Genomic DNA, 11,449 nt, shown 5'->3' on the forward strand with positions numbered 1-11,449 from the left:
CTCTCTCTCTCTCTCTCTCTCCTCACTCACCGCTTCTGAAGGGGGTGTCGTTGTGCAAACATGCTGCTATAATGGGATCGTTCTCTGTCTGTCGCGCCAACCGCGACATAGATTCGTCTTTCTCGCCCTCTCGGGGACTCGTTTCGTCCGCGTTGATACGCAATATCCGCGAATATCGCGCCTAACAGATTTCAGCACCCTATTGCGCGACGCGGAAGATGACTTTTGCGAAATGAGGATCTGCCGTCACGGCGAAGTAGAAGCCAAACAAATAGGAGAACAACTTGGGGACGAGCAATTATAGTCTCAGAATTGGTTCACGTATAGTACTTTCCGATTTTGGCATATTGAAAAAATTAAAAATACGAAATTTTATTCTAATTGTTTTGGATTAAATGTGACACGTAAAAAGTAATTAGACTTCCAGAATTAAATAAATAATATTTACAGAAATTGCAGTAATTCTTTATACGGAAGGATAATATTTCTTATATATACATATATTCATATATATATGTGAGTGTGTTTTATATATATATATTTTTTTAAATATGTATGTTTAGCAAAAAATATAAGTCTTTCGCGAATATATATATATTTTTTTTGTTTTGAATATATTTCCATACTAATATCTCAATAATCCATTGTTGCCAGAATATTTTTCTAATATAAACAGTATATGAGATGGCTCGGTGAGCGATTAAAGTTTCCGTTTATTATTTCGACACGTTTCAAGATAAAAGACGAAAGGATTGCGCGTGGCTTCTGTCTCGATCGGCGAATATGCACGGTCGTGCAGCTCGAAATCCCTCATACCTCATACGCTTCAGCGATTCGCGTTCTCTGTAACAACTGTTACAATGCCGCCGATAATAACAACAACGACGACGGGTCCTGCTTTTAAAGGCGCGGGCATAGATTCATAGGATCGCACCCCTGGCCACATTGTGCCCCGGCGGGATTATAGGGGGTTATGTGAGGGGGAGTATTACGGGGGACGAAGAAGGCGAAGGGAAGAAGGGGCAAATCACAACGCATTCGCGAGCTTGCGGCCTACGAGGGGTTGCTTTTTGTCCCCCCTTCCCGGCCTCTCTGTCGTCCCTTTTCCGGAGAGAAAAACCTACGTAGATGTGCGCATCTTTCGGATAGTCATGCGTATATGTATATGCGTGTCCCGTTTGTAACCGTAACGTGTAAGTATGGACGAAAAGTCTATACGTGTGCGCGCGTTGTCCTGCGTGTATTCACGCACAAGATATATATACGAACACTCTCTACTCGCGCACATACAAGCAAAACCAACTATTCGATCTCAGGGGTGAAAACAACCCTACGACGAGCTCTGATTCGCGCATGCGTTCCGGCGAACACCGTGGCCACCGAGAATCCCAGGGGATGCTCCAATACACGCGTGACGGGACGTCGCGCTCGTACACGCGCTCCTCCCTTCGGGTCCTTGTTATTGTTGCGATTTAATGAAATGTTACGCCCGCTCGCCCGCGATTACTTTCCCATTGCACCGATTAACTCCCCATTCGGTCGGTCTCGTCTCTCGTAGCGGGACACTGGGACATCTTTCCTCTCCGACAATCCCTGGGGCTGCTGCTTCTATTGGAGACTTTGTACCTTGTTGAAATGTGTGCCGACATCGTATGATACTTATCAGGGAGTTTAATTGATTTCTAAACCACAATGTTTTTGGATATCCATAAAATAATAAAATATCATAAAGATATCTTAAAAATCGCTGAGAATTGTATTCATGGATCTGTTGATAATCTCATAGCATCTTGCGGTTCTTCTATTCCAGGTTTGGTTCAAGAATCGCCGAGCCAAGTGCAGACAGCAATTACAACAACATCAACAACAGCAACAGCAGCAGCAACAGCAACAGCAGACCCCTCCGTCGAAGGGTTCGCCCAGATCAAATCAGAATCACAGCAACAGCAGCACCGGAAGCAGGATATCGACGAGCTCGTCGACGACGCCTAGTAGGCGATCTTCCCCAGATTCACCGGTGCAAGGTAGGGACGCACCAGTAGCAGGAAACTCACCTCTATCGACCCCGCTTCTGTCAACCCAATCGACGTATCCTCGGAATGTTGGAACGACGCCAACCGGTGGCAGCGGGGCCAACAGCAATCTGACGACCCCGTCGCCGCCGCTGACACCGAGCTCCAACCAACTGCAGCCATCGTCCTATCCAAGTGCGATGAATCAAATTCATCATGGCGAGACTTACAGCTTCGGCTGGAGCTCGGCGGGGTCCGCTTCTGTAAATCACAGCCAATACGCCGGTCAAGGTTACAACGCTTACGCTCAAACCTCGAGCGTATACGGTGGCGACTATTATCAGGCTCAGATCCCCCACATGCACCATAGCCCGCAGACTAACTACCATCATCCGCAATATCATCCTAACATGACGCTCACCCCGTCCATGTCACATCTGACTAGTCATCACCTGAATCCAGTGACTAGTCAGACGCAAGCTACTAGCAACGATATAGCGGCTGGAGTATAGCGGTCCAGCAGGTCCTCCGGGATCTTTCAGCGGGGTCAGGAAACCGCGAGCACGGCCGGCACCTCGATGCCCTATCATTGGCGACTGAACACGGCGATTTGTCACGAGATCAACGGTAATCTGGATTCCGACGACAATTGATCGCACAGGAGAGGGACTTCGCCAAAGCAACAGTAGATATGCTCCAGACTTGATGGGTATGATAATTCGAATCATTGCGCGAATTAGTTACACAAACTTTCTGCATCCGGAATGGACTGTGACGACAGATATTAACTAATATCGCAACAATCGCGTACGTATTTCACTAAACTTAAAGAAACAATAATGTTCAAGGTGATCTAATTTTAATTTGGTATCATTTTATAATTGTTTCAAAGAATCTTCTCAGACAACGCACATGCGAATAAAGTTGAGAAGCAAACTATAAAAATATACAGGATGAATCTCACAGTATTTGTGCGGGCAATATCTCTTTTATCTATAGCAAAGCGAAATTTTTTAAATAAAATTATATATTATGTTCTTTTTACATAAATTAATTTCTGCAATAGTATTTTTCTAGGCGAGCGACTTTCATATATTGTTCTACACATAAAGATTATAGTGAAATAGAAAATTTAGTAATTCAACAAGATACACGGTATTTAATTTCGAGTATGTAATTTCGTTCATCAACATCATTGTGCAGACAAAAAGGAAAATTTTACAAAATATTATTTAACTAATTAATTGTTATTGTTATTTTGTGAATTTATTAATAAAGAAAACGTTATCTTTTCATTCATGAATTCACTTACAAATTATTATATAAACTTATTTTGGAAGAGCAAAATGTGAAATTTTCTCTTTAACCACAATTTTAATTTTATTCCAGAAAATATTCCGTATCATCATGTTGATATGTTAAATGTATTTTTTAATTTTTTTGTGTAATATTTATAGGTCACAAAATATGGATATTAATTATATCAACATGCAAATATTCAGTTATTTAGCCCGGCACAACAGTGTTCATTTTTCCGTTTCTCTTCTTTCTGCAATTTTTCATTACGAGACAGCTAAAATTATTTTTATCTCGTACTTTTTAGCCTTTTAAAATCAGCGTTACAACGGACAATATGTGTAAAATATATTTTTGAGACATCAAAAATATTATGCAACAATCAGTCTTTACAAATATTTTTAACGTAATACTTCACTGTCATTACTGAACAATGTCATGAAAGTTTATTGTTTTGAATTAATATCACCAACAATAAAACAACATTTGTTAATCTTAGGAATCGATCCTAAGTCGAGTACAGACAATCCAAAATCCTAATTCACATTTACCGAAAGGCAATTTTTACCAAATTGCATATCTTCAATGGCGAAAATTATTGTTCCTCTTTTCATATTTTTGCCACAATTCCGTCGAAAATAAAATTCACACTCGTAGCTCATATTTAACGCTGAACTCTAGATTGTCTGAATTTGAATTTTACTTAAATAAGACATACTTTGAGTGCAAATATTTTATACATATATTTGAATGAAGATAAGCGGATTTAGCAATAAATGTGAATTACGAATGTGCAACTTGATAAACGATGTCAGTCCATGGGAAAGTCGAATTTTATTTCCGAGAGAGAGTAGAAGGAACAAGATAGCAAGCTTATCCTTGTAAATAAAAATAAAAGGCTGTATTCATGGAAATTGTCATCAAACTTTCCATACAAAGCTTGTACACGTCACACATCGGAATTTATTTTAAGATCTAATCTATGATATTCTTTGCATTTTTAAGATTAAAAGACGAGTACTCATCACTGCCGTCTTTATCATTGGTATTATCCTTATTATTACGATTAACATAGATAATTATCCATATCAAATACGGCCATAGTAGCCAAGAAACTCTTGTAAATAGTTAATAATGAATATATGATCGCGCGTAAATATGAGAAAGAAAAGATATAAAAACTCATTCAGAGTTCTATCACGAGATATCGAGGATATTTCTATATATTAGAAAAAGAAGGAAAAGGGAGGGAGAGAGCGAGCGAGCGAGCGAGCGAGCGAGCGAGAGAGCGAGCGAGAGAGAGAGAGAGAGAGAGAGAATAATAATAATAATGAAGTTCTCGTCCCACAGAATCTTGTTATATAGTCGTTTCTTTCTATGGTACTCTTCGTCTGTTCGAGGGACTTAAACTTTATAAAAGTTCGCATTGCACTTTTTCGCGCGATAACTTAATTATCATAATGTGTTTTCTGATAAAAGACAGTAGTATATGCGAGAATGCCTACTTAATTGTGAGTGTATATTTCGTGTATACTATCTAATGTATATTATCCTGTAACATTACGTTAGACGATGTATAATTAAAGAATAAAAAAAAATATCATTAAGATTAATGATAGGAAGGCGATAAAATCATAATTATGGACACGCGTAGATCTAAGCTACTTTGTAATAATACGATGCAAATGTACATAAAACGTATATCTCTTGTAAGATACATGATTGTTCTATCATGTGCGAAGGGATCTTCCTACATCAGAAAAAAAAATATCGCATATTATTAATAAGTGGTGTCAATTACTTTCCCCGATCTTTAATCTTCCTAGTATTTCCGACAGATATCTATCGAGAGTACTGCCCGTTTGTTTTAGTAAATCGAAATTCTATCGCTTCTCGCATATGCGGCTTGACGTGCGGATTACATTTTGAATTGTATATCTGTGACAGAGTTCCCAGCACGCGATATGCAATCCCTCTTTCCATTTTGGCCTCGCAGCTTTATAGATCGCGAACCCAGTTCTTATTAATCACACTGATGTTCGCAAGACCCTACCGCCGCGGGCTGCAATTCTGCTAATGCACTTGAAATTAATTAACGTCAAAGCGACCGCACTTCGTTATTTGAACGGTTGCATATGTATCGATCTTGAACCATTAAGCCTATATTAATTACAAACTCGCGGTTGCGCAAGGTAATCGCGATGCAACATCGTCGCCATACGCACTCCCTGGTGTCTAATTTTTCTGCCATGCAAAATATGTGCGCGGATGCATTGCAGAACAGATAAAAGCAATTAAAAAATTTTCTCTTATCCACTTAATTTCTGAAATTAAAAGATCTACAATCCAGCTATATATGACATCTCTAAATCTAAAATGTATAATATAACGCTGTCATGCACTTAATTTAATTATTTACATATACACATAAAAAATGTAAGTATTAATAATTAGCCGATAGAAAGATAACGAGCTCTTCAGCACGTGATCTTGCAAACAAGAAGGAGGGAAGTACATCGATCATAATCATTAATTGCTAAACTCATCTCTTCTCTCGGTCCATTAGAAAATCACAGGTGTTATGGATTCTGTGGTGAATACGTTCACGTACCGAACAATGATAAAAGGGTGTGTCTATCAGTAGCGTATTTCTAATGGTCTAAACATCACAACACAAAGGACCCCATGCAAGCATGAAGGAGAGCGAGAGCCGCCCCTATATGTCCAACTAATTGGACAGATCGCGTACCTGTCTACCTTTTGACGACGTAATCCGGCATCCTTTCTAACTCATCAAATTAACGAGCTATAACGAATCGCTCGTTGCCCATGCACGCTTTGATGACCCTTTCGCATAATCGAGGCGCAAATCCTCCGCGACTTTCTCTTTAAAGAGGATATCTATCTCATGAAAAACACTCCAGAGCATGCCTTGACGCAATAGTTAAATCGTATCTTACATCATAACAGTGAACAATAATTTCACAAAAGTAATCATATAAAAACTTTTATTAATTCTCAGAGGCAAGAGAAATTAACAATTAATCCTTCGCAACTGATGGTGGATCTATTGGACCCATTCAATTATATTCTTTACATTACATCTGCAAATTTGAATTATTATTATTATTAAAATATACTTAATATTTATTCTTTTTTATACTAGTTATGTCATTTTGGTTCCTTCAAATTAATTAGTGCTTTTTAATCAATATAAATTAAACGAATCTGAGAACAGCGTCAGTAACTGTGTTATAGATTTTGACATCAGCTTCGGAGGATTAATGCTGGTTTCCACCAATTTAGATTAACTTTTATCTCGGTTCAATTTACTCTTCCTCTTTTTCTAATTTTTATAACTAGAAAATGATGAAGAGTAAATTGAACCGAAATTAAAATTAATCTACATTGGTGAAAATGGACATAAATTAGCTGTTCTAATGATGCTTGTTTAAAAGTTTCGAAAATATAGTGAAGCATGAAGGAAAGAAAATATAAAACGAGTCGACAAAGCTGCGTATGTCGAACACATGTTAAAAAGTTTTTCGCTGAATCTCAATTCTCAGGTCAGATCGAGATCGTATTCGTAAAGAAAGATACGGTGATCGGAAACAAAGGAATTCCAGGAGAAAAGAAAAGGTGTAACACTTCGCGCAACGGGGGTGTCGTCGATTCTCGCTGTGAATTGTGATGCCGCGCTTCGCAAGGGCCGCTGGCCGACGACGTTTCATTCTTGCGGCGAAGACAATGGCCTTGAACTTGGCCGAGTGTAGCAGCGAAGAGTTAAAATCGGCTTGCATTTAGCCGGATCCCATTATAACAACTACGGGAGAGTCCCCGGTAAGCTTCATGCCACGGTTCCGCTTACTGTGTCACCAGGCTAAGCCCCGACTTACCTACCTATATCCTCGCAAATGGTTCTCTTACCCCTTTTCCTGTAGCGGACTCTATGCCAGCTTAATACTTGCATTATCCTCCTTTCCTTCCCACCTATCCAAAACTTTGTCTCAGTATGGACAGCTAATGATCTGTGTTTGGGTAAGAAGATCAAAAGGCGGCATGTTCACCATTGATGGATCTAAGAATCCATCAGATCCATCGGATATATTAAAGCAATCCTGGTAATCTTGCAAAGAAAGCCGTTTTCTCAACACAACGATCGCAAAAAAGCTAAAGAATTTAGATCGTAACAAAATACATGAATTGTTATTTTATATTTTAACAAATACAGATTTTCTTCTCGCAATTTGATAGATGATATCGCTCCCTTACTTTAAAAATAATAAAACTCAACAAAAATTAAGTTTCCTAGAAAAGGAGAAAAACTATTTTTCAACTTGACAGAAAATTTAATGATAAATCAACTTTCGAAATTATCGCAATAACAAAAATAATCAAGGGCTAATGAAAGTTTTTAGCGCGATAATCAATGCGTAGTTTCTTTTCTTGCTATAATAATACAACTATAATTTATTCCATAAACGTTTCGGCTGTCTTTCGAGCCATTTTGACTAGAAAATTATTGACTAATAAAAAAATCGGCAAAGAAATTTATTGCATATTACGGTAAATCAGACATTTCGGCTTCCTTTCGAGCCATCTTCAGTATATCTGAATAATACAATATAGGACAACTTTTATGGCTAAACGAGAGAGTAACCACTCATTCCATCTTCATCAATTCATGACACAAGGTTGGCAAGTCTAGTGGCAACAATCGAAGATGAATTCCGTTCGATTTCCCTCTCTTTGCTTTCAATTTAGATAATATATTCTTAATATAACCAAAATGTTATTTTTATTTCATAACCCTTAAAAAAAAACCATCTTTTCTGAATTGTGACGATTTTAACAATTTCTTAATGAGATTCATTTTTGATGATTGATAAGGTACTATTTAAATAATTTATGATTAATAACTCGAAAATCACGGTTTTTTTAGTTGTGTCATTTTTTAAGTAAAATAGCGATATCTCTACTAATAAAGATGCAAAAAAAAACTGAGAATGAATCTTCGAAACAAATTGCTTTTGCACTATAATTTATAGCATCTAAGAAAAACGTGGGAAAATTTGAAGAATTCCTTATTTATTCATATCTCCATAAAGTAACGTTAACGTTGCCATATATTTAAAACATATCGTAAGAGGATTGATTATAAAACGCGATTTACCGACGATATATCTTCAGTATTCGTTTAACCTATATTTTATGTTTTTCCTCCCGCTGGTGGGTCACAGGTGAAAATGAGTTTCGCAGGACAAATCGGTCTGTATCCGACTGTGTTTACGTACATGACATTTTTCATCTGCGTCCTTCCTCCCTGTATTCGAACGCAGCTTGACGTGCAGGAGTGAGTCATAAATTATGTATATATACGCGCTTGTGAAAAGTCTCTATGCTGAAATTGCCGTTGAACTCTACTTGCTGTAGATTCCTAATATTTCGTTCAATCGCACGAACAATTTCCACGGGCAAATAGTATAAATAATGAAATCCCGCAGCGCGCTGGTTTGATAATTCGGTCGGCGGTTAAATAATTAAATCGCACCACGGCGCGGGCGCGCGATTATTCTGCGACTTATATATTTCCGTGCGGAAAATTAACGGTAGACGTCATACGGAAGATTAATTTATGCCGGAAGAGATGGACAAAAAAAAAAGGAGAGGGAGGACAAAGTGCGATCTGCGGAAGCGGGACGAAGAGGATAAAGAGCGAATGAAATTTTCACGCAATCTCGGAGGTCCGTAAAGTCCAGAAGGGAATTCTTTGGCGATTGGCAATATCCCTAACGAGAGGAAGGGGCCGCGTTGAGACGCATGAGGATCGCTTAATGCTCTATAAGCGGCCGTTTTAAACTCGAGAAAATCGAATCAGGAAGGAATCGGAATCGCGCCGTGCCGCAAATTCAATTGAAAAAGTCGCTAGTCAGTGCGCATCGAGATGTCAGCGAGGACACATCCTTGCCTCACGTTGATGTCGTACCTTTTGATCTTTTTTAGTTCCTCTTTTATCCCTCATACTCTCCCACATTTCCGCACGATCGGTACGAGCAGCAATTTTTGCGGCAAATTTAATCGTAAAGTCGTTAACTAATTAGAAACGAACGCTGACGATATCGAACGTTGCGATATAGGCAAACAAATTGCGCGAAATAATGACATCTTAGGCGCAAGTTATAGCTGCGATGACCAAGTTAATTTTTAAATTGACAGACGAAAATTTTGATGTCAAAGAGACCAACGTGACTGTGCACTAAAATAATTCTAGGAATATTAATAATTTTTCGTTCTCTCTAACGGTAAATTTCTAAGGTCTGGAATGGATCAAAGTATATAAAATAGTTACTCACGTAGCGCGAAAACGGGAAGTAGGGAGTTATTAAAAATTCAACATTGCCGCGCTTGAAAGGACCTCCGTTCGTCCGTATTGAAACGCTCGATAATCGACGGGGACTTCGCCGAGGAAGAACGCACGGTGCGTTCGCTTCAGCCGTCGCGCGCAAAAAAATACATTCGATTCTTCGAGATAGACGCGTACGCCGCCTCATTTAATCAGCACAATATTATCGACAGGTCTCATCCCGGCGGATTAGCTTCCTCGCGAGACTTTGGGCCTCGGGAAGGATCGCAACTCGCTTTGCCGAGAATGCCTACGTCGCGCTCGTTCACGGTTCCGACGGCAGAGGATACGAGCACCTGTACAATAGCGAAAACGCGCACTTGAGAAATCTCTCTCTCTCTCTCTCTCTCTCTCTCGAGATCGATTTTTTTTACCAGTTTCTCCTACATTCGACTCAATTTCGGCCTTAACCGTCGGCCAGGAAGATCAGACGCTCCGCCAGGAAGTCAAGGGGATATGAACGCATTGTTGAGCTCCCTCTGTCCAAACATTCGACTCGCCCTGCAAGCGATCAACGCACCTATCCGTTCCCCGTTCCTCTTTCGCCCTGCCGGCCTCCCCCTTTCGTTTTCATCGCCCCCTCGATTCTTCCGTTGTCTGCAGGAAAAGCAGGTAATCCTAAAAAATGGACTGCTGGCTTCCGCCATCACGGGGGACTGCACTCACGCGGAGAAATTCCTTCGCCCGTACATCCGCGTAATGTACTGTACGATCGTCGATGCGCTGGGTCGGAAGGTCAATTGCGTAACTCGCGCTTGCGAGTGGATAGATAAAAAGTGAAAAAGTTCATTGACGGTTATCATACGAACGGCGGAAAGCGAGCAGCAATTTTCGCAACGTGACCGATTAACCGTCCGAAATATGCGTGCAATCACGAGGCGTCGAAATCATACTCTTGATTAACGGCGGACAATTGCATCGCATATCATGATTATTCTATAGAACTGTCGAATTATCACGTTATTATCGCTGTAGTCGTTCGGTTTTTTATGCAATTTTCTTTCTCTGCGCGTTACAAGCGGTTAATGGAATAATCAAATATATCGAACTTATTCGTAACTTTGTGATATTTACGCTATAATGTAAAGTTTTCACATATAACGTAAAGTATTGCAACAACATAAAGCTATTAACCACGCTAAATCTGAAAACTATTTACCATTCATATTAAATTGGGCTTAGAACTTCAATAGGTACCGAATGGTATATTAAATATAACATCATTATCCGCCACGTTTCAACCTTATCAACTACGCTTTTCATCGTCGTCATATTAAGTTTCAACATAAATTTTCATATAAAACGTGTTTTTTTTATCACGTTATATACATACTTATATGTATAATATATATACACTGAGAAAATGCATAAAAAATTTTAATAAATATTTATTTGAATAGTGCCAACTAAATATTTATTTACAATAAATAAATATTTATCCAGTAACAAAGTGATTGTTAAGTCAAATTAATGATACTTGTATCAAATAAACATATCTATGTTTAAATAACATATATTATATTTAGTAAATATTTAATTGGTATTATACAAACAAATGATTTATTAAATTACAATTTTTTTTCAATATAGTATCACGTTTGTATATATTATAATATAAATAATATAATACAATATATGATAAAAAATATAGAAATGCTCTATATTATCGTAAAATTTGCTACTAATGCCAAATCAAATAACCGTAATTTCGCTGACAAGTTAACGTCATCGATATCAC

At 38.5% G+C, this 11,449-nt stretch overlaps 1 protein-coding gene across 1 annotated transcript in view; it reads left to right on the top strand.

Moving 5' to 3' along the window:
• The window catches only part of LOC108769516 (orthodenticle 1), a 25,240-nt gene extending 22,716 nt beyond the window's left edge, over nt 1-2,524 (top strand). Inside the window, exon 4 of the mRNA XM_018520535.1 lies at nt 1,811-2,524. Within this exon, the coding sequence (XP_018376037.1) occupies nt 1,811-2,524 (714 nt within the window). The remainder of the gene's footprint in view (nt 1-1,810) is intronic.
• The last annotated feature ends 8,925 nt before the right edge of the window (nt 2,525-11,449 follow it).

The sequence above is a fragment of the Trachymyrmex cornetzi genome, unplaced genomic scaffold (assembly GCF_001594075.2).
Source record: "Trachymyrmex cornetzi isolate Tcor2-1 unplaced genomic scaffold, Tcor1.1 scaffold92, whole genome shotgun sequence".
In the NCBI taxonomy this organism is placed as follows: domain Eukaryota; kingdom Metazoa; phylum Arthropoda; class Insecta; order Hymenoptera; family Formicidae; genus Trachymyrmex; species Trachymyrmex cornetzi.